Raw genomic sequence first — 24,196 nt, 5'->3', positions numbered from 1 at the left:
TATTCATTTGGTACATTCATGTGAACGGAATAAGCAGGAAACGGTTAGTTGAGGGTAATAAACAGACCGTTTAAGCATCCATTTTCAACAAAGCTTTGGCAACTTGATGGCGCAATGAAGTTAGTTACGCGATTAGCAGCTTTCACGTATTAGGTTTCATATGTTATCATCTACTATGCAAACAAAAGTCTAAACTTAAAAACCTGAAATTTCACGTATTTATTTGTGAGCTCGCAGTTTATGAATGTTTATTTATTTTGGGAGCTAGTAATATCTATTGTTTACTTTTCACATAACCATAAGGAAATTCGTTTCTATTGATATCATAAAAAATTATTCTCATTGTTTCTTCCTATTTCTATCTGTTTGGTGTGTAGTCGTGTACACTACACATAATGGTGTTACCGACGAAGCCGTATAATGAAAATTAGATTCGTTTTATTAGCAAGTTTATACATAAGTAAAATATTTCATGCACTGAAAGGAAGCTATTCAATATTTAATACAATTTATATACAACATGTTAAATATATAAAATATTTATTGAAACAAATATTTCTTCGGTCAGATCAATAATTTTGATCTTTAATTATAATATCACTTTATCGTGTCGCATCTTTTTGTATTTTTTCACACGCCGAAAGTGCAGTATATATAAATATAGTACGAAAAATAAAAAAAGAATAAAATAGAAGAAAGTAGAAGAAATATAGACAAAACGGAACAAAACAGAACAGTACGGAACGGAAGGGAACGAAACAAAATAGAATGAAATAGAACGGAATAGGACTGAACAGAACGAAACGAAACGGAATGGAATGGAACGAAGCGGTACGGGTATGAATCGGACCAGATCGGAGCAAGCTGTATTATGGCATGGTAGTAAGGTAGTAAAAAGCGTGGCGGGATAGGAAGAATAGTAGGGGTAGAAATGGATTGGAGGAGGAGGGATAGGTAGAAAAGGATGTAAGCAATTTGTCAGTGATGGAAACGGTATAGCAAGAGGAGGTATATGTAATGTTTTCCCCCTCTTAAGATACTTTTGAGGTCCAAGCTTTCCGAGTCCACTCGTGTCGGTCAGTTCGTTAGTAATTACGCGGCAAGAGATAAGTTTGGGTAGGCGTGCTGCATTCGGTGTTGTGTAAAATAAAAAAGCTTTGGGTGTGGCGTTTGTTTTTATAGTATTTAGTGGAAAGTTATTGGCAATTTAACTCATTGAACATTATTATCTATTTATTCGTTGCGATAAAAAAAAATGTGGGATTCACAAGTTGGATGATACTTGTGTATATCACGAAAGTGTTTTTCCCGCTAACGGACTGGATTATACGAGTACTAAGCTCATCGTTGAATTGCTTACACGTAATTGAAAACATTTTTTGGGAAGTAGAAAAATGTTTGATATTCGACAGGTTTTTATGAACAAATTTTTACAGTTTCGATTGGATTTGTTTACAATAACAGTTTATATGAATGCGATGAACAACAGGAAGTTTCGCATAAGTTATAAGGAATGACTATTACTCCTTTAGATTTCGAAAAAATTTGTATATTTCGAAATTTCCTAAGATTAACTCTAGATCAAGAAGATTTCCATCTTCTTTACCCTTTGAAGTGTTTGACTTTATTTGGATAGTCGTTCGTCTTTCTTGTATTTTGTATTTCGCTTGACTGTATTAGAAGAATGACAGTCTCAGAAGAGTAAGTACGATGACACATCAGTCTTCTGCCTTTCTCCACTTTTCATTTTTTCTGTGTTTCAATTGTATTTGTTACACCGAGTATTTCTCAAGTATTTTTTTCGTATAATTCTTTATTAATAGTTTATAATAGACTCATTTAATTATTTTCTAGTTTTAAATGTTATGTCGCTTTAATCGTTTATTATACGTATGTAACGTGCGAAAATGCAAGCAATGTGAGAAAACACCTGTTTTTGAATCGTATAACGAGCTGTTGCGAATTTGAATTTGCACAAAGCAAAAAAGAAAAGACATAGTTTTTTACGTAGTTGACGAAACATAGATCGTTTTACGTGGCATTTTTCTTCCCATTCTTCACATTGTATATGCAAATATTTATTTGTATGCGAGAACGTTGTATCCGACACTGCATACGAGACTATGTATATGTGAACGTGAACATGCCGTGTACTGGCATACTTATGTGTATGCGAACACCGTACGTGAGTGAGACAGAGGGGAGAGAGCGCATAATGAAATCACATAGCACGGTATAGGCGTGTTCTTGGATTAAAAGTTTGACGGTAGCCGAGCGATTGAAAGTGGGTAGGTGATATAGAGAAAAAGAGCATCCAAGAAATGACAGAATGATGCAAAGTGCAACGTGCGTGAGGAGGGTACTCGAGCGTGTTCGAGAATTACTCGAGCGCGCTTTTAAGGTTTTAAGATCGAATGCACACTCGGTCGAAGGAGATTGGAATGCGTGGTATGCGACTTGTTCGTTGGACGTGTTTCACTCCGAGTTAAACCGATTTTATTCGAACATTACCGAGAATGTCCGAGTCGAGACGACCCCAACCGATTCAAACCGACTCTTTTCTTGCCGATTGTGACAAAACTTGTTTCGCTTTGTTACTCTATTGCTATTTCTCGGATACATCGCGAGCTTGATTTTTCTTCATTTTTGAGGATTATGTATGTTTTTTTAAAAGTTGTCCCCTACTGTATGTGTTAGGCATTCTCAAAAAGCAACATCGTGCATAGAAAATATTTCTGTTCGGTAAGCTCTGTTCTTTTCAAGGAGGCAAGAAACCTTCTATATTGCCTCCTATAATTTTACATGTACACATATGTTTAATATATCAGAGATAAACGCTGGTTTAAGAATATGCTTGTTAGTAGCATTTGTCTGTTTTTCAATATTTCGATTGGTAATCTAATTTAATCGAACCGCTGCCATCGATGACGACCACTTGGAGTGTATCGCGATGCAATGAGAACACATTTGTGTAACGGTGTAATCTTTTTATTTGTAAGCGATAGGTATATCCCGTTTGTTATCTTATATACTCGATCGATTGAAATTCGATCTAATAGCAATTATTCGAAAATCGATCTGAACAGTATGCAGATGGTGATAAGCTTTTACTTGAGAAAATGATTGTCAGAGAAGTTAATTGGCGCGTAACAAACAAATACAATTGAAACGAGTATCTTTGTCCGGTATGTTTAAGCTGATAGAGTAAAATATACGCGACTTGATGAAAGGCATATAAAGCGGCATTGATGAAAAATCAACAAAAATTTGGTAAAAGAATATTAATCTTTATTCTCGTTCCTTTGGGTGGATTTTAGAATGGCCACGGAACTGGCAAACAAGAAGGCCGAGCGTGAAGCTCTGCGTGGTGTTATTCAGCAATGGAATGCCAACAGGTTGGATCTGTTTGAGCTTTCAGAACCGAACGAGGTGAATTATTCCGCTTACTGCACCTGATTCTTTTTTTTATTCAAGAGACTTAATTTGATCGCCACTTTCGACAATAGCGATATACTCAATGTTTATTTGTACTTTTCAGGATTTGGAATTCCATGGAGTAATGAGATTTTATTTTCAAGATAGCGGTCAAAAGGTCGCAACAAAATGTATTAGAGTAGCGTCGGATGCGACGAGTCAAGCGGTCATCGAAACGCTTATTGAAAAATTCCGTCCAGATATGCGAATGCTTTCGGTTCCTGAATACGCACTTTACGAAATTCACGAAAATGGTGGTAAATATAATAGTAATAGAGGTTGTTAGCAGTTAAAGTATATATTGTAGTTGACATAGCAATTAGTCATGATGTTATCCTTCTTGTCTCTTCTCCTTTTTCTTCTTCTTCTTCTTTTTCATTATTTACAGAAGAACGTAAGCTTGGGCTTGAAGAAAAGCCATTGTTAGTGCAATTAAATTGGCATATCGATGACCGTGAGGGACGATTTTTGTTAAGAAGAATAGATGACAAAACCAACGCTCAAGGTGTTGGTTTCTCTTCTTCGGATGGGTCTAGTTTTCGCAGAAAGTTGAGTAAACGCGAGAAGAAACAGATGAAGAAACAGGAAAAGCTGAGTCGTTTAAAGAGTTTAGAACAAGATGAAAATACTATACCTGTCGATCAAAATGGAGTAGCTGAAAAACTTTACACGGGTGAGCGGATAACAAACTTCTTATTGTCGATATATCAAGCGAGTTATACGTACATTAAGACTATTTGGATGTTATTGATGGTATTGATACAACATGGCCATTTCTAACCTGGATGTGTTTCAATATATATATCGTATGGTACAATGCAATAATGTTCCCATTTTAGAGTTACCTGAAACAAGCTTTACCAGAAGTATTTCAAACCCGGAAGCTGTGATGAGAAGACGACGTCAACAAAAATTGGAGAGAAAATTGCAACAGTTTCGTAGTAAAGATGGCGGTCCCGATACTGGCGGAACCCTGAAAATTTACGGCGAGGCGTTATGCAAAGACGTTCCATATAAAACATTGCTTTTAAGCGTCCGAGATTCAGCAGTTCAAGTCGTACGAGAAATGCTTTCTAAATATGGTTTAGAGAAGGTGGATCCACAGCAGTATTGTCTCGTACAGGTCAGCTAAATATTTCTTTTACTTTCCACATCTTTTCGTCTGCATAAGAAGTATATAGCGTATATATACAATAAAATGCTACGGAATTATCATTTATAATACCATGTGCTACGTGGAATGTCGAACAATTTATATACATGTATATTTTTCAATATTTCGTTTTTCAATGTTTCGCTTCGAATGTTACAGGTAAATAGTGAAAATAATATTAATGGAGGAACACAGCAGGAATATATACTAGACGATGACGAATGCCCTCTAGCCATTCTTATGAATCATCCTTCTACACGCGGTAAGTGTGGTTAGAGCTTTTAATAGGAATAATTCTATTTATATATTACAATTTTAATCGTGAAAAAAGAATAATTTTTACTCATAACTGAGTCAGAAGGTGTAAGTGGGGAAAAAAGTAGACGTGGTTCAAGAATTCATAGATATAGATAGGTATGAATTAAACAAAAATTGATGGAACTCAAATTACAAGGTATAGAAGCTCAGGAGGATGGACAAATTTTAAGAATTATCAACAATTTTACATAGCGTTGATATAACAGCGTAGTCGTATTCAGATTCCTCAGTTCACATCATGTCTTGCTGTGCCGTGCCGTGCTCTGTCGTGTATTCTAGTGTAGTACAGTGTATATACTATGTCGATAGATATAATAAGTTGTGGCGTGCGCGTGCTTGCCGAGACCAAAGAACCGCCCACCAACCCTTGTTTCTGGCTGCAATGCTTAAATTCAGTCGCGCAATATTGTGACGTAATTTAATGTTACTTCTGTTAGCAATCGTGGTATCAACTTTTATACTGCAAACAAATTTTTGTATAAAGAAAGGATTTTCCTGTATCTCTTTGTTTGCTCGAAATGTTTGAAGTTCCATGCAGTAATCTGGATAAAACAATATTCTAAATTTTCGATACACAATACGTCGTTGAATAGTGAAAAAATATTACAAGTTATCGAGTGACGTGTTGAATGATAAACATTAAAGCGTTAAGTAAAAAACTGGTATTGTTCTTTCTTCTATTAATCAGCTAATTTAAAAACCCAGTTATTCGGTATTTTTTCTCTGCTCTTCTTTCTCACGCAATCCTGGGCAAAACAGAAAAAATTTGTTAAATTTAGAATATGCAAAAAAAATCATTGGAAAAAAATAGGGAGAAAATACAACCTGTGTCTCAATTTTCTTTATAATATAAAGTTGGCCCATATATTTTCTTTAATTTTAATTATAAAAGAAAAAGATGTGAAACATAGAGGACCAAAATTGAAGTGATCGATCGAAGAAGGGACCACAGACGCGTGCGCACACGCATACATATATTCAGGGACCAAGTTAAGGAAATCGACGAATTTTATACACGATGATGGATTGGGGAATTAGACGTAAGAATCTTTAAAGTTATTCTGTCGATAACTAGTAATGATTTCTTGGTTGTTAATATTTTTCGATTGATACATTTGTAACGTAAATACGTTCACGAACTGCAATTGTGATATATATTATTCAGGGATAGAAATAGTTTCTGTGTATAATGTCGATAAAGCTTTTTATCGATAAGTTTTCGTATTTGTATATTATTGCATACTTATTAATTAATTATAGTAGGAATAATATACGGTTAAATACATGTTCAAGAAGGTGGAAAATGCTTGTCTTTCTATAGGTTGCAATATTCTTCTGATACGAACTCTATAATGGAGAACAGAATCGAAGGGAAATTTGAAAATATAAATTTCAATCGAGTATTATTAAAAGTATAAGTTATTATATGGCTGTATATTTTCGGTTCGATCGATGGTTTCACATTGGTAATGGGTATAGATCGTTCGAAATAACGAAGTGAAAAGGTGTGGTTGTAACAGTGAATGTAGACTATGTAGGTCAGTTGGACACGCAAAGGGTATAAAATGTGATACAAGACTGTATGTATATCTGTGATACCAGAATGATATCTGTAACATAAAGAGTAAATTATGTACTTATTGTCATATATCCGCTAAATGGAACTTTCATGTGCATATACAAAGTTCAAAAGATACATTGCCATTTTACATGGTTTTTCAGAGATTTCACAGATTTCACTCTAAATTTCCAACTAAAATAATTTATATCTTTAATTCGATGGCCATATAAGACATGCAAAGATTATATTATAGTAGAAGAAACAGAGTAAAGCGAAATAAAGGGATGACTATTTCTATCGTTACCGTTCTATTATTCGAATCATGTCATGGTATCTTACGTTTGAACGATAAAGGGAAATACTTTTACTTTTCCACATATCCCTAAATTAAAATGTCGAAAGACATATTAATGATAAATCACATAGAGATAAATAGAGAGTGATGTAGGTGATTTTTTATATGAAAATAGTATAGTCTTAGCAATCTACGTAAATTAAGAACAGATGTTTTATAAACAAAATGTGTTTTGCATTATTTACAGGTTCAATTATGTTCCATGTGCGAAGAAGACCTTCAGATTATGTGCCTCGGAAACGGAAGAAAAAACCTAGTGGCAAATGGAACGAATTAGATTACAGGTTTGTTGGAATGATAAAATTATAGCGAAAGAGTTCGTTCTAGGAGAAAAGAGTGCATCGAATTCTCGTTGTCTTTGATCAAAAGGAAAATATATTAAATTTATGTGCGGGATTGGCTATACTGATGACCAGTTGTAACTTATAATGGGAAACTTATAATTTGAGAAATATTATTGAAACCAATGATAGACTATGAGAGGCAATCGTTACAACATGTAATACGCATGGCTTGATTCACAGATACGAAGACGAAAGATTACCCTTTTCGCTGGAATTGAATCCTGACGGTACCGAAATTCCAAACGGGGCTGGTGTGCGGCATCGGTTGCAGCCAAATGTAACGGAGGTGGGCTCGGAAAGGGCGATACCTATCCATCCATCTAGTCCGAGCAAGTCTACATCTGTTCCTGCTGCTGCTGTTGCTACTGTTTGCCATACTCGAAGCCCGACACATGCACCGGAATCAACGCACAATTATGAAACAACCTTTGATCTCGATGGAAACGTAGAAACTGCCAGTCTTACCAGTAGCAGGGATGGTAACAGGTAATATTTAATAGCTTTTTCTGTTTCATCGAAAGAATTCACGTTTACGTTATTACATTTTTATAATGAACGGATTGTTTGATCTAACAAGGAAATGAAGAGTGATTAAGCCACGACATGCATCTCGAAATATAAAATCCGAAATACGAATATGTTTACTATATGAAAAAAAAAAAAACAATTGTATAGTACCCGTAAACGGATAAACATACACATAAGGATAAATCATCCAACGGTTGAGGAAACAAATTCAATCATAGCATTTCGGAGAACTACGTTGAATGACATCGAATTTTTCTGTTGTTTCGAGCAGAACGTTGCAGAATGATCGACAGCCACGTGGGACGGATCCGATTTTACCAGCTGTATTAGAATTTCTCGAGGAAACGGAAGAAACATTTTTTCATGCCGTAATCACAGATGTTGAACCATCGGCGCCGCAATTCAAATTGGCTCCAACTTATACGCTTTACTTGGCAGCGAGATATCGCGCAAGCACACATTATAGACCAGAATTGCAACCAACGGAGAGAGCTCATAGATTGACCGTGATGTTAGCAAATGTCGCTAGCATGATTCAACGAGTAATACAGGTAAATTAATGAAGAAATACATAATGCTTCGATAACCTAACTCGAGATGAGCTATTGAACAATTGAATCGGTACAAGCCCGAGTTAGACTGTGATGGTGGGGATATAAATATTACTGTTGTTATTTAATACATTTTTCTATTCCATATCATTGCCGTAGGAACGGTACATGGATGCGTCCTCGTTGGCACTGTGGTTAGCAAACGGTTCGGAACTACTACATATGTTGAAAAACGATCGGCACGTAGGTGCGTTTTCAACTAGGGCACAAGATATTTTGACGGAAGCAGTTCATACAGCATTCGCGTCGTTGGTTAGGTGCATTTCCTTGGAACTAGCACCGGCAATGTCACAGTTCATGGCAGATGCAGACGAACCTGCCAAAGAAGCCGGCGTTCTTCAAATATTTTCGAGCACGATGGCTTTACTTCGGCGATGCAGAGTAAACGCTGCACTTACCATTCAACTATTTAGTCACCTGTTTCACACAATAAACGCGACCGCGTTTAACGCTTTAGTTTCAAATGCCAACTTGTGCGTTAGATGGTTCGGTCGTAGATTAAAGGCGAGACTAAACGCTCTGGAAACTTGGGCTGAAAGGCAAGGCTTGGAACTCGCGAGTCAATGTCATTTGGCAACCATCATGCAAGCGACTCATCTTCTACAAGCTCCAAAATACAATGCGGAGGAACTTGCTACCTTGAGCTCTACGTGCTTCAAGTTGAATTCTCTTCAGGTCAGAGCATTGTTGCAAAAGTATCAACCAGCTGCGGATGAACCAAGACTTCCTGCGGAATTGATCGAAAACGTAGTCAGAGTGAGTTGATATGTGTACTTATGTAATAATAACACATAAAAAGGATAAAGGTGGAAACATAATAGAATTTCCAGTACATTTATAAGTAATGCGTTATCATATTAAATTCCAGGTAGCCGAAAGCGTGGCTGATACGCTTGCACGTGCTGATGGCAGAGAGATTCGACTCGAAGAAGAGCCTACGCTCGCTTTGGCGCTTCTACTTCCCGAGGATGGATACAGTTGCGAAGTTATTCGTGGTGTACCTCCAGGATTAGCCGAATTTTTAGCGCCATTGCAACGGGATGGTCTATGCCGTATGGCACCACAACCCACCAGTAGTGGATATTGGACTATATACATGATAGATCACCACAATAATGTAATTTGTTTTCTTTTTCTTCTCTTTTTTTCTTGTTCCCGTCTCCTTCCTTCTTCTTTTTTTCCCTTGTTCTGCTTCCTACCACAGCTAGCAATGATGATACTTGATCAATAATTAAGATCTTAATTACCAATAATATTTAATAGTTTCGCAGTCCAAGCGCAATGAGCAATAGATCTGGAGGTTATTCCTGTCATACAGGGCCGAGTGTTGCTCAGCCCGAGATACATGTTATAAAATTACACAAGTCTACCAATGGAATGGGTTTGAGCATTGTCGCAGCGAAGGTATGTGTTTTTGTATTATATGTATTATATTTACATGTAATTATATATTTTAAATCTTATCACATGCCTTGTTCTCGCCAATAGAATATACATTCGGTTGCGATATGTTGCAGGGCGCTGGTCAGGATAGGCTTGGAATATATATAAAGAGTGTAGTTGCTGGTGGTGCTGCTGATGCTGTAAGTAAATCTCCATGTAGTATATAGAGACAAGAGAAAAATTAAAACAAAATCTTTTCTCTCATTTACATTCTACCACAAATAATTATTAATAATTATTCTATCATTAGTAAAATCCATCATTTATATCCATATGTAAATCTCTATTGTTAATTTTGATATATATATATACTTATATAGTTTAAACGAATACGCGAGTTAACATCTAATCGCTTCTTTTTTATACAATTTTAAAATATATACATACATATGCAGGACGGCAGATTGACGGCTGGAGACCAATTGCTAAAAGTGGACGGACAAAGTTTAGTAGGAATTACTCAGGAAAAGTAAGTAATGTATAGGTTGTGCTAAAGATTGTGTAATGGTTGTAGAACCATTTTAGGAGAAATTATCCATATTAATTCTTTCTATGGTTGGACTTATAATGGCATTGATTTTGCTCTTTCGTAGAGCTGCTGAATATTTAGTACGTACCGGACCAATAGTAACATTGGAAGTTGCTAAACAAGGTGCCATATATCATGGTTTGGCCACTTTATTGTCACAACCGTCACCAGTAATGACCAGAGGTATGTATGTTGTTCGTTCGAAGACCGTTTTGAACTTTCTTTAATAATCATAATGCGATTCGATTGCGTCGTTTCACCGTCCGATAATTCGTTTCGCTTTAATACTGAGAAGGAAATATTACAAGAATTAAAATACCGTGAGAGTAAGGCAACGAGCTTAAAAAAGCAACGTGATAAAGAGAAAGAAACTGAAATAAGTGATCGCTTAAATTTATAGTGCAAAATATACTCCAATTCGTTCTCGCGCGATGCTTTTAATCTGCTAATTGCGGAATGTTAAACAGCTTATAACGCTTTCATGAATCGTTCTCGCTCGTATTATTCGTCGCCGCACGTCATTTTATTCATCGGGTTCTGCCTCTCGCGAAATAGCCAGATATAGATGATTGCTTAATTAACGCTTTACTAACTGATTGTTCTTGAGCAGCGCACAAGATTCGCCCCAAGTCCGAAAACTTGGAAGCTTCATCGGTGCAGGAAACGAACGAGCAGCCATCTACGTCACATTCAATGGGTAATTTGTTGAGCGTTCCAAGGCACGCGATCGGTTCGGAACGTTCGATCGATTCAGTACCAGGTGCGATTCTTTCTTCGATTTGTTCAAAGGACTTGGAATATAAATATTATCATGATTCCGATTTATTAAATTCTTCTCGCCTCGTCTCAAATCGGTACTGCAAACCATTCTGGAGTATTTCACAATCGAAAGACCTGCGACAAACGTGTTTGCGGGATCATACACTGTCGTCATTGTTAACACACACGCGGACTTACGCGGAACATACTGATAACGAGTCGGTAAAACAACAGTCTCAGCGGGAAAAGCGAGAAAATGTAGAAACAGTAGTTGGTGGTGGTAACAGTAGTGGTGATGGTGGTAATGACCACGGTACAGATTTGCGTTGGAATTTGGAGCATGGTGATAGATATTTGCAAACATGCGATCGTACTATTTCGACGAATAATACACGCGCTTCAACCGATCAAACAAACCACAGATCTAAAACGTCAAGCTTGCCATTTGTTTCGGAAGTTGAGCAACCTGTTCCGTTTACCCAGCCAATGAATATGAACGCTGTTCAAACACCGTCAATCATTTTAAATTCGACAAATTCGGTTTCCACGACAACGGCGCTAGGTATCAAATGTGATAATTTTTCTCTCGATTCGATACCTTATATCGATCAAACGGATGACACTCCGACGTCATGTCATCCACTAAACGAATTCAACGAGTATCAATCGGAGAATAATAACATATCTAATAATGGTGTGATTGGTGTAACCAATATTTCACGAGATGATTTCACTGCATCAAATTTACCACGATGTAAAAACGACGTTATGGGCAAATATTTCAGATGTTCGCAGCAATCAGTGATTGAAAAAAGATCACAGATCATAAATGAGAATGGACAAGAAGCATCGAATAGGCAACAGGAAGACGCAGAAGCTAATGAAATGACAATTATTGGATTTCAAGCGTTGGAACAGCGAGACAAAAATTACGAGATAATAGAAAAAAAGGTGGAAAAAGACATATCAAATAAGGAAAACGGTAATTCCAAAATTTGCATAACTTCGAAAACAACGCCGAATGTTAATAACGCTGTAATTCCAGTATTAAATCTTGACTTGTCTGGTCTAGATAGCGATACATCAAGTGATATATCGACTTTCAACAAATGTTGGAAATCACCGGAAGAGGTGCGCCTCGGTTGTGGTGGTCGCGTAGCCGCGTTGGCAAAACATTTTTCAAAACTCGGCGATCTTGAATCGATTCATCACCGACCTAATGCGATTAAATTATTAGAGAGCTCAAAAAAATTTGCTTCAGAACCTAATGTTGCCTCAATTCAAATTTATCAAAAGCGATCGGATTATCGTTTTCCCGCCATCGACGATGTCAATGAATGCCAATCCGAACTAGATTTGAGAAATAGCGAAATTAAACGGCGATATCTTGCACCAATTGGATTGGACCGAATGTTCGAAAAATCGACCATAGATCTGTTAAATGAAAATGGTGATGTTAACTATTATTGCTATCACAATAATTCAGCCGATGTGCATAAAGGTCAATCAACAGATGGTAAACGGAAGTTGTCATTGTCAGAACAAAAACAGGTGATAGAACAACTGAGGGAAGTGTCTGATCTTGATGGTGCGAGAGCATCGCTTCTTCCTTTTCGTTCTCCTTCTCTACCTTCTTTTCACGTATTGAATAAAGAAACAGACATGGAAGTTTCAAACAGCATTTTCGTCGATACAGAGTCAGGTACAGCGTCATCATTGTCTTTGCGTGAAATACAGGCGAATATCCAGAGATTCGTGTCATCATGGCCGACGGATATTGGAGAGAACAGTGTGCGAAGTGAGAACGCAAGCAAACCATTCTTATTCGATGGTAAATTGATCAAACGGTTGGCGAATTCCTATCCAAATATTGAAAAGGCAAAAGAATTATCACGTAATGAGGACAGCGAGCAGCAAAAACAGAGGTGGTGTAAACGAAAAAAATACCGTTCCACCAACGAATTGAAACAAACTACTGATCAACAGGGCGATGTTGATGAAGCATCGTCGTTTCTCACTAACGATCAGCAGTATTTACGATCTCGGAAGGAGGATTCCTCGCAAGATAACGATAATGATAACGATAACAAAACAATGTACGGACTAAAAACTTGCAAACAAAATTTCATCGTCAAAAACAAATTCCAACAGAATCCGATATCACGTGTCGCAGAGAAAAACCATTTCGATCTTTTACCGATTAAAAGCGATCAACATGCGTCAGTGGAGATTGAAAAAGAAACTTCGATAATTGATAAAGACATAGAAATCGATGTAAAGCTCGACCAACATTGGAAAAAATCAGTTTTATCCAAGATTTATCCAAGATCGAGTCAAACTCATCTAGATATTGGTTTCTTTTTACGTAAGCAATTGATTTTGCTCTCGCATTTTTTTAATGCGTGCCTGTCAATATTAGGAATAATGGATGTTGTGCAAGTTAATAGTCATTTACCAATGATTGACCTACCTCACGCATGTCAAGATAATTTTCTTTCGAACAATTTTTCTCGTTTTTTTCCCTCTTCTATTCAAAAGCACATCTTCTGTTTCTTCCGTTAGCAATCCGTTTTGCTATTAGATAAATGTTTACGTGCATGTTGTAATGTACAGCGAAAGAAAAGAAAGGAGAATGAATGAAAATGTATAAAAGGGAGGAATAGGACTTAGCTTGCTTTTGTTAGAATTTAAATTTTACACGTCCGCTTTTTTTTCTGTCTTTGTACTTTATTATATATATGTCGGAGAAGGATTGGAAGTATGGGCGTCGGATGAACCTTCACTCGAATTGACCATCGTGGTTATGTATGCTAGCTGATCGTTATTGGTACCGAGGTGATGATTACAAGAGGTTACAGGTAGTAACGGCAATCGGACAAACGTGATGTCGATGACAATGAGTTTAGGTTCGATACGAACCCACGACCACGGGAAGACGAATCCGATGTGATCCACGATCCTGGTGTGACTCAACGTACAAGTCGTACTACTCTCAATAACTAACTCGATAACTAACTCACTAACTAACTCAATAACTACCTCCATCGCTAACTCAGTAACTCTCTCTCTCTCTCTCAATAACTAACTATCAGTATAAATGGAACTGTCCTTATATAGTCCTTTCCCCACCTCTCGGGTCAATCTTTATTTTTAAGGAGAGCTGCATAATTATTCCATACCTCTGTTAGTACACGTCCCTCCGTCATAAGCCTTGAGCACCCATAATCGAATTAGAACATTACAACTATTTCTTAGTTTTATTACTTAAGTGTAGCTATAATAAAAGTCTGGCCTAGGGTATTGGGGGTTTTCCCAAACATTCCAAAAGAAAGGCCCCGATGTCCTTTCATCTCCGACACATATATAAATAACAACATTCGTACTTTACATGTATTTACTTTATACGCTATTTACATGTGTTGTTATTATTGCTATTAACGAAACATGCATGCACACATTATTAAAACACAATCTCGCAGGGAGAGGTATATAATATATTCATATAATAAACTTAAGCACTTTTTGAATAAAGCGTGCGATGCACGCGTGAAAAATTGATATTTTCTATATGATTTTTTGAATGATGTAGTCTATTCTTTTGATTTTTTATAATTGGCGGATGAATCACAATATACTGCTTGAGTTATTCATGCTTGTCTAAATGTTCATAATAAATATCATTAAAGTACAACATTACACAAACATATGTTTCCGCACGTGTGACTATCGCAGGACCTCGTCGCATGAGTGAACGAGACTTACCATCTCGCCTTGGACGCGACGCTACTGCACCGCAACAACAAATACATACCAGCAAGTCCGTGCCAGCATTGCACAGTAAGTAGAAACAGTAATTGAAGAAAGGAGAGTGAATGATAACGAGATGGAGAGACTGTGCTATATGGTTGTCATTATCATGTTGCTCGTATTCACGCACTCCTTTCGCCTCTAACTTGGTCACACACTTTACTTTCGTGATATTATGACTCACTTCTAATCCGCTTTTCACCTTTTCGTTTTTCACTTCGTCTCGCCTCGCTTCATCTCGTTCCGTTTTGTTTCTTTTTCCTTTCTCTTTCTATTTTTTGTATCTAACATTTTATGCACTATTTATTACATTATTACTATTATTTTTGCGTTATTGTTTTCTCACGTTGCTAGGTTAAAATTTTATTTCACAAAAATATGTATACTAATTAATGTATGTCGTACGGTTCTGTATAACAGATGTAGGAACGGATGGAAAACAACAGCACGAGGTATTCAATCCTGGTTATAGCAGAGCATCGTCGAGTAACAGCGTTACACCGCCTGTTACGCAGCCACCTCCACCAATGACCACAATCAACGGTTCGACGTCGCTACGTTCTCGGTAAGAGAATTCATTTTCTTTCGAACTTTAGTGAATTTTTTCTTACTTTAGATCCTAACTGTACCCTAAGAATTTTCGATTTCTTTTGCTTCCCAAAATAATTTTATTATCTTTTTTAAATCATGTTTATCCATTCCTCTTTCTTTATATAATACATTTCTTCTTAAAATAGCTCAAGTCATAATTTACATGATCCAATAAAAATGGGAACATTACCACCGAGTGGTCTTGTGAGTAGACAACAATCGTCACCGAATTTGAACCCTGGTCAAACAACGAGTAACAATAGTTCAAGTGCTAATGTTGGGCCAAGTTCGAATATTCTTCAAAGTAACGAAACCGAAAGATTTTATCAAAACTTGAGCATCTATCGGAATCAAGACACGACGACGACAACAACGACCACGACCACCACCACGACCAAGCAACGACATAGTCCGTCTCAACATTCGGATGACAGGTAAATAGCTTTTATTTTTCTTATTTTTTACCATCTGTTTTAATAAAATTCTTTCATTTTGGTTTTCTTACTTTAGTTTTATTTTCTCGACCTATGAATTTCAAATAAAATTATCTAATTTCTTCCCTTTCCGTGAATTTATAGGAATCCTCTGCAGCTGCAAAAGAACTCGAGAGGTTCACAAAATTCTTTGAATCGTCCGGGAACATTCGAAATGAATCAGGCCAGGGACCGTCCAATATCTGCATATGTACCTCAACCTCAACAACAATCTTACCTTGTTGGTGGTCTTTCGCAACAACAAGGCTGTGCAGCGCCTCCAAGATCTCAGTCATCTCGGGATATAATACGACAAGAAGCAAAACTTCAAGAAATGCAAGAGGAAGTCAGAAGACGCGAATTACGAGGTGGCATTCCAGCGCCATTGAATCAATATCGACCAGCCGCATATAATTTAAAAACAAATATGTCCGTTCAATCTCCGATAAGTTCTGCCGTCCGACCAACAAAATCTATCGGTTCCCAACCAAATTTGGGATCAAGTCCACCAGTAACAGTGTCTTCCGCACCATCAATCTCAACATCTGGTCATGTAACCACGAGACAAACGGGACCTTCGAATTATGGTTACTTGGATGCGCAATATGGCCCCTATATGGTCCAATATGGGAAATCTCCACACGTGCATCAACATCAACACCAACATCAATCTCAACCTCAATCGCAGCATCCGCATCAACATCAACATCAACATCAGCTTCAGCTTCAGCATCAACATCAGCATCAGCATCAGCATCAACATCAACACCAGCACCAACATCAAAATATCCAACAACAAAATCTTGGACATATTCAGTATGGACATGCTAGTATGACATCCACTAGAGGAAAAAACGATTTAATTCGCTTACAATCCAATGGAATGTTGCTCGACTATGGAAGAGATCAAGGTACACGAGATATTGGAAAATTATATATGGATCAAAATCAACATGTTGCTGTTGGATCGCAGTATTATTTAAATTCGGATGTACGAAACGAACATTATAATGACGAAAGTGGAATAAATAGAGCGCAAACTGCACCGGAAGGAAGTACGATGTCTAATGAAATTCCAATACGGCCTACTTTACCGGAAGAAGGATATCCAGAAAGTCCTCCGCCGCCGCCGCCAAGCACTTCGACTCATCCACTTTATAGTAAACAATCGGATTCAAGGTAATATCTTGTTGGTTAATTAATGAAAAATTAGATAATATAGATGAGACTAAAAAACTGAAATAATATTTATCCACCCAGGTACACTGCGAGTATGCAGGATCCTCCTCGTGGTGGGTATTATCCAGCAAATACAACTGGAACTACATTACAACCACGTCAATATCAATATAGTGCTACGAATCCATGGCAACGAGAAGAGAAAGAAAGAGTAAGTTTATTTATTAAATATATCTTTGTTATCGTTTTATTGTTATTATCATATGAAATTATTTAGGAACAAGCACGTAGAAGAGAAGCTGCAAGACAGTGGCGAGATCAACAAATAGCGGAATTAAGTGCGTTATCTCACAGAACATCACAACAAGAAGAACAACTGCGGGCTCTTCAGCTGGAAAGAGACTTTCAAAAAAGAGCTGAGGAAGTTGCCAATCAACAAGACGATGACGAAGAAAGTAATGATTTAGACACCGAGAACATAAGAGTACAACAAAGCCTGCTTCGTACAACGGTGTCACAAGATCGAAATAATCCATTGGAGCAACATCACCTCAACTTGCCTAGAACAAATGCAACCAATCAATCTATCAAAGGAAATCATACTGGTCAATCTGTTGGTGGTTCCCCGATGCATTCTACCAACGTCGTGTCGATACACGCGGGCAATGGCCCATCTCAGCAATCTTCGCAAAATATTGTAAATACTTGTCTGCAACAGCAACAGCCACATCAACAGCAACAAGAGAGTTCGAGTTCGCATTTTTCGTCAGATCTTCAACATGAACACACCAATCAAATGCCAAATAACATAGGGCAAATTCAAATGTCATCCTTGCTTCATTTGACCTCTTCTCAAAAACCACTTGGTTTATCTCAATCTAACGAAGAAAAAGAAATGCATCGTAGACACGAGGAGATTAAGCGAAAACAAGTCGAATTCGACGACAGTCAATCGAAAAAGAAGGAGGAAGAAATTAACAAACAACAACAAATCCAACAAATGTATCAACAGCAACATCATTCACAACAACTGCAATCCCATTTGAAAACTCAACAAATGTTACATCCCAGTATGTTACGATTGGACAGCCTAATTATTAACGGATCAAGCGCCTCTTGTAAGTATTTATAATACTGTCACTAATGACAAAATAAAAACAAGGTCCTCTTCTACTAATTGTCACCATTTATGTTTGGATTATATGTACATATATATTTTAATAGCCACGCATAATACTAGCAACGATGCGCCTCTGCCTCCGGAACGAGGTTCTAGTTATGCGGTTATGTCGCAACAAAGTACCCTGAGGTCGAATAATGCAAACATATCTAATATAGTAACATTGGCTCAGCCGCAGTCAACGTCTGTTAAGAGAGTCTCTTTTCATGACTCAAATGCAAATGTAGAATCAGTGCAACGAAGTGTTTCGTCTGGAAATTCGAGCACAAGTCAGGTTCTGGCTATGGATGTCATTACAGAAGATCCAAATGTAAGATAGATTATATATACACATATATATTATTTCTGAAATTGTGTACACTTTTGCACATGTTCAATCACATATTGTATTTTTAAATTATTTACATTTTTTATGTAGATAATATCATCATTCATTCAATATATATGTATTAGGTAGCTTCATCCTGCTTTCATTTCAATTCCAATTGAAAACTTATTACAAATTTTTATGGTTTGCCAATTTATAGTCGAGCAACTTAAAGTTACAACTATGTAAACGTATTTTCACTGTTTACTTATTACTTTCAGAATTTCATAAATGATGCAGAAATTTTATTGGCATCTCCAAAAGCACCCGAAGGATCCGGCGGCGCTCCAATTACTGGCAGTACCCCTGGTGTAATAGGTGCTCAAGAAGTGTACAAGTAACGCTATAATTTATTATTTTTTGTGCTCGAATGGTTGCTAATGATCAGAAAATGAATCGTGGATTTTTACTTTATTGTTTCGTTTAGGGATCCCAGACAAAGAAGGCTCGCTGAAAAACAAAAGCAGCAACAAAGTTCTCAAGTTGGGCAAGTACCTGAAAAGCTGAGTTTTAAAGAAAAGATGAAAATGTTTGCTATGGAAACCGGTGAGGATGGAACGCCGCGGGACAAGGTAAAAATTTCACGTGCGCAGCGCGAAATAGATAATATTGGAAATCCCACTATCCCTACATTGAATAGCAATAATCACCACCACCACAATCATCACAATAATAATAACAATAATAACAGCAGCAGTGGCAGCAACAGCAGTACTAGCAACAACCCGAATAACAATAACAGTAACAGCAGTAATATCAATAACAACAGTAGCAACCAACAACAATAGGAATTAAGACTGAAAATTGAAAATTGATTTATTTTCTTTAGAATTATACTGTTACTAATACAAATAAACCAGATAGAATAGCATGGTCATGGTCCAAAACCAAACTGTTGTTATATTTAACGTAAAGTAGAGTGTATATGTATTATATTCATAATGGCACTGACTATTTTACATGAGCATACATGGATCATTCCAGCAACTATTTGCACAGTCTTGACCAAGAGTATGCTATAAAAATGGATATAAATACAAGTAGTAGAACAATTATTAATTAGAACTATTAGGGTAGAATAAATGCATTCACACAATTTTATTGTCTCTTGGCCTTTATATCTTTAGCATTTAGCTACATAGATAATGTTGAATGCATTTAATGCCTACTCATTCCATTGGACCAATTAGCGTTCTACGCAATAAATAAGGCATATACCGAGGTCTAGGATATAACCTGGAACTTGAGAATTATTACATCGATTTTACTGAGACAACGTACCATAAAATTATATGTTATATCATGAATGTACATAGATAGAACTAGTTGAATTTTTAGAATTATTTGTTATTTACGATATTGTTTCGTATTTATATTTGATGTGACGCGTATCGGGTACTAAGTACTTTGACTTACGCGTATGCACCTTTTCGTTACACAGCCAAGAGGCACGATAGCTTTAATGCGATCGTCGTTAATAAAACATACACGAATTTAATCAAATGTGTGGCAGCTTTAAAATAAAACATTGATTATGCAAATAGGGAAAGGATACACATTGGTATCTGACCAAAAGAAATTTCAAATGAAAAAACATGATTATTTACACAATTAATCGTTGTTATGGAGCTAATTAGTTTTTTACAATAACCATAATTCTTCCGTCTTCGGCTATGTACGTAGATATAATGGTCGGTCGATATCATAAGATTTTACTTTATGTGTGTCCATTGAATGACATACGTATAACTCCTTGTCGAGTGATAAAAAAGAGAACGCTATAATTCTTATATTTCTTTACATTACAACATCGAATTGTTTTTTGTTTTAACAATTGTGTATTCAGTTATACGTAAAAATCTATTGAAAAAAAAATTTACTAAAATGACATTGACAAGGGCTAGAAGAATTAACAAAAAAGTAACGCGGTATATAAAGATATCATTTTTGTTGTGTACAGCGAATATAGAACATTACATAATATAGCTGCACTATATTTTTTCTAACATATACTTTGATGTTCCGTTGATACGAAAGTAATTTGATAGTGATTTAAAACGAATATCCTACGACTGTATATCTTATTGCGAAGTATTGTCACAGTTTACTATTGTATACATTAACGATTATACATACATTTACAGATCACCTATTTTTTAATTATTGTAAAAGACGTACGATGCGATTGAGAAATAAAAAGAATTATTTGTAATCTACAGTGATCGAAAAAAGTATTTTAGGTAAAATTCCTTGATTTTTATACAGTATCTAAATATACATACAAACAAAGAAAAAGAAACAATTTTTAGGTTATAAGAAATATATTGTCAGAAAATACAACAATATTACTTATATTTGGATACGTATGTATATAATAGGATGGAAATATTTTCAAACAATCATCAATAAATAGAAAGGAAAGTATTATATAACATGCAAATAAATATAATAGAACTTTTCTCTGGTTTATGTATTTAACTACTTCCCTAAGCTTAGGTATTTATTGAAATACAAATTTTATAACGAATTTCAATCTTCCATAAAAATACTATAATGATGCATATTTGACTTAATACCATTAGAAAAGATAATTATAAATGATATACATATACATACATGTTTCTGAAGAGAAAATAAAAAAATAAAAGTAAGAATAAATAACTGAATTTAATTTGTTTCGAAAAAAAATACGTTACTTAATATCGGAAAATTCCAAAGGATCGTATTTATAGGATTCTAAATCTTAGTATTCTACCATCTGTAATACAGATCTCATATCGTTTCTTTAATGTAATTAAAAGTTTATTAACTACTTGTCACTTTTCGTAGCAAAGTTTAACGATACAACTGATAAATCAAATTAAAAGTAAAGAAATTTAAACACGGTGAAATCTTCATTGCGTCAATTTTATTTTGCATAAAAAGCTTATTTTTCAGATATTTCGGTGTGTAACCAATCAGCCAATCAAAGTCCTTTCATCCATATCGACATCGACTTGGCGCATTGCATATAGCATGCATATAGAGAATAGAGAACCATACGATAGAGAGCGCATACACGTGTTACAATTTAGCTGACATTGACTGGAAATTTCCCGAAAGAGGCGGCATAGTCGCGTCAGGTGGAAGGAAACATTTCCTCTTTGATCCGTAGGATATCGTCAGGTGTCTTAAACTAAATTTGGACAAATCGTGTTAGTCGATTCGATATATTATAATTATAAGTAAGTGATTATTACGCTTACGCTTTAGTCGAATTCGGGGTACAATAGTGAATTCTTTAAAAGAATAACAAAAATCCATTCAGCCTCGAGTACTTTTTTTACGTAGAAACATTTATTATTGTGGACACTTTGAAGACATCAGTGAAAAATTGTTTTAGTGAACATACTTGAAACAAAATATTGGCTGATTTACGTCTGTTCATGTTCATGTATGCTATATGTATGAGAATTGGTTCAGAAACGGAAGAAACGGTTATTAAGTAGAAGAAAGGAGGATAGAAGCAGAAGTTGGAACATTGAATACAGCAACATAATTTCTAATTTTTGCAAACTAATCAGTACGGATTAAGCACATGCGTGTTATTTGTCATTGAAACAGTTCAACATAAAGGTAAGTATTATTTCGTTCATATTTCTATTAATTATTTAATTTACTTACTTACTTTCATTATTTCTATTTAATTTACTAAGTTGTTTTACTTCGGATTGCATACACGTGAACAAGACTAATGGTGAATAACTAGCTTAATTTAGTCCAAAGAAGTATTATTTTTATTGGATATATTGTTTAAGTATGATATAGTATATAGATCAACATATGTAAAAACATAAAAATCTCTCTTGTAAACATTTTGTTCGTGCAGTGAAACACTTAATGGAGACATTAAGTGAATGGTATAATCTTAAATGGGAAATGGGATATAAATTATCGATCGTTAACATCGGTGAATGTCGAATCATCGACGTTGCGTATGACTGTATGTATGCACATCTACGTGTGTGTAAAGACGACTAACCGTTCTACCAGTCATATAAAAATGAAAATTCATTGGAAATGCTTAGAAAACCTGTTTATTTAACACTCAAATCAAACTCGAAATTCGAGATATTGATAATGTCTTATTATATTCTTGTAATGTTTTATTACAAATTTCATTTATGATTAAAACATGTAATCTATATATAATCGTAATAAATAGATATTACATCTTTCACGTAATATCTATTTTCCAAGTAATTCTAATCTTTAATTCTTAATTTTTGTTTCTAATGCATTTAATCATATCTTTATTAGAGCTATTAGAGAAAATATGATGAAATTTCTCGTATGGAGTTTTATTGGTAGGAATTAAGTGATAATTGATAAGGAATGATCAGTTAACATCACGTAATTTAGTAAGGATTATAAAGAATTATAAAGGATCATTAGGATTATAATAATGGAAATGATTAGAAGAAATGATTAGAAAGATAAAAGTTGCTAAAGAAAATCATTTGATATGACAGTACATCACTACATGCATATAATCCATATAGTGCACTTCTAACGATAACGGGAGTTTCCGTTCCCGGAATATTATCGTTATCTTCAAAATAAAAATATCCCAACTAATTCAAGATAATTATTTTCGAACTGTATATTATAATAGTTGACATATAGAGAATACATAAAGTAATAAGCGAGATATGATAAATCTTTTTTTATAAGGGGTAATATTAGTAATTTATCACAGACAATTATAATCTGTCTATGAAAAAGGGAGAGAAGAAATGAATGAGTAGAAAAAGAAGGAATAAAAACAGTATCTATCGATGATGTTTTGTCGATTTTGTGAGAGATTTTCGAAAATAGAAACTGAAAATAGATTGACATTTTTTTTTTAATTTACAAATTATGACGATATTCTCACACGCAGGTAGCGTTGGAAGTATGTAAACTAACTTTTGGTATTATCAATGACTTTCATGTTACTGAAATAGAAATGTATTTTAAGGAAGACTGAGTTTTCGAGATTCTATTGAGTTGGCAAAGCGCCAAATATCTACAATCTACACTAGCCAAAACTATCCTCGTTGAAAATGTATTTTACAGAATTGCCAAGTAAACGAAAAATGTTGCTGATCTATCAAATATATACTTACGTACATATTAAAATTTGATGTGTTGCATATGTGTATCAGAGATTCGATTTCGTAGGATAAAGACACTTATAATTTACTCTGCCTGTATTGATTTTAGTATTTCTTGCTTCAAATTTTCTTACCCTTTTCTAATATTACATCGTAGAGTTATCTATACATCCTTTTCAGCGAAGACCAAAACAGACCTACAGGTGAGAAAAAGTATAGAAAAAGTGTATCATATATAAGAAATAGAATATACGTATCGTAAAGTAGTGTCAAACTAATCCTCCCTAAACGATATCGTATTTAAAATTAAGAAAAAAGCAAGGGTAGGTTTGGTAAGTACATGTTGTTGCTCTGTTGTGAGTTTTTGTTATAAATCTTCAAAAAACGAA

The 24,196-nt window shown here is 35.4% G+C and overlaps 2 protein-coding genes and 2 long non-coding RNA genes across 19 annotated transcripts in view; 2 read left to right on the top strand and 2 right to left on the bottom strand.

Annotated features, from left to right (window-relative positions):
• LOC122565622 (afadin-like) overlaps window positions 1-20,890 on the top strand; it is a 23,668-nt gene extending 2,778 nt beyond the window's left edge. For 2 of the 13 annotated variants that reach the window (XM_043721762.1, XM_043721766.1), the window contains 24 exons: window positions 3,318-3,429; window positions 3,539-3,731; window positions 3,863-4,147; window positions 4,314-4,597; window positions 4,787-4,889; window positions 7,049-7,145; window positions 7,386-7,691; window positions 8,005-8,284; window positions 8,444-9,100; window positions 9,213-9,461; window positions 9,608-9,748; window positions 9,862-9,927; window positions 10,183-10,256; window positions 10,381-10,499; window positions 10,927-13,440; window positions 14,808-14,912; window positions 15,303-15,447; window positions 15,620-15,907; window positions 16,052-17,125; window positions 17,207-17,336; window positions 17,403-18,243; window positions 18,350-18,615; window positions 18,894-19,009; window positions 19,100-20,890. In XM_043721762.1, the coding sequence (XP_043577697.1) occupies window positions 3,318-3,429; window positions 3,539-3,731; window positions 3,863-4,147; window positions 4,314-4,597; window positions 4,787-4,889; window positions 7,049-7,145; window positions 7,386-7,691; window positions 8,005-8,284; window positions 8,444-9,100; window positions 9,213-9,461; window positions 9,608-9,748; window positions 9,862-9,927; window positions 10,183-10,256; window positions 10,381-10,499; window positions 10,927-13,440; window positions 14,808-14,912; window positions 15,303-15,447; window positions 15,620-15,907; window positions 16,052-17,125; window positions 17,207-17,336; window positions 17,403-18,243; window positions 18,350-18,615; window positions 18,894-19,009; window positions 19,100-19,460 (8,806 nt within the window). In that variant the 3' untranslated portion in view covers window positions 19,461-20,890. Of the gene's footprint in view, window positions 1-698; window positions 1,702-1,739; window positions 2,289-2,315; window positions 2,743-3,317; window positions 3,430-3,538; window positions 3,732-3,862; window positions 4,148-4,313; window positions 4,598-4,786; window positions 4,890-5,838; window positions 5,986-7,048; window positions 7,146-7,385; window positions 7,692-8,004; window positions 8,285-8,443; window positions 9,101-9,212; window positions 9,462-9,607; window positions 9,749-9,861; window positions 9,928-10,182; window positions 10,257-10,380; window positions 10,500-10,926; window positions 13,441-14,807; window positions 14,913-15,302; window positions 15,448-15,619; window positions 15,908-16,051; window positions 17,126-17,206; window positions 17,337-17,402; window positions 18,244-18,349; window positions 18,616-18,893; window positions 19,010-19,099 lie in introns of those variants that run through there. The other 11 variants (XM_043721764.1, XM_043721770.1, XM_043721769.1 and 8 more) reach the window with 11 other exon arrangements.
• Window positions 19,108-24,196, bottom strand: part of LOC122565658 — a 6,316-nt gene continuing 1,227 nt past the window's right edge. Inside the window, exons 2-3 of the long non-coding RNA XR_006316233.1 lie at window positions 22,340-24,004; window positions 19,108-19,122 (exon numbers count right to left, since the gene is read on the bottom strand). This is a non-coding gene — a long non-coding RNA (uncharacterized LOC122565658). The remainder of the gene's footprint in view (window positions 19,123-22,339; window positions 24,005-24,196) is intronic.
• Window positions 21,561-22,061, bottom strand: LOC122565656. Its single transcript, XR_006316228.1, has 2 exons — window positions 21,918-22,061; window positions 21,561-21,847 (listed from the first exon to the last, which is right to left on the bottom strand). It is a non-coding gene; the product is annotated as an uncharacterized LOC122565656 (long non-coding RNA).
• Window positions 21,743-24,196, top strand: part of LOC122565625 (glutamate synthase [NADH]) — a 19,125-nt gene continuing 16,671 nt past the window's right edge. For 2 of the 4 annotated variants that reach the window (XM_043721782.1, XM_043721784.1), the window contains exon 1: window positions 21,841-22,287. The gene's annotated coding sequence lies outside the window, so the exon portion shown is untranslated. Of the gene's footprint in view, window positions 22,288-24,196 lie in introns of all 4 variants that reach the window. The other 2 variants (XM_043721790.1, XM_043721787.1) reach the window with 2 other exon arrangements.

The sequence above is a fragment of the Bombus pyrosoma genome, linkage group LG3 (assembly GCF_014825855.1).
Source record: "Bombus pyrosoma isolate SC7728 linkage group LG3, ASM1482585v1, whole genome shotgun sequence".
Classification (NCBI taxonomy): Eukaryota; Metazoa; Arthropoda; class Insecta; order Hymenoptera; family Apidae; genus Bombus; species Bombus pyrosoma.
The sequence above is the reverse complement of the archived record's forward strand: the minus strand, read 5'-3'. Positions and strand labels throughout refer to the sequence as shown.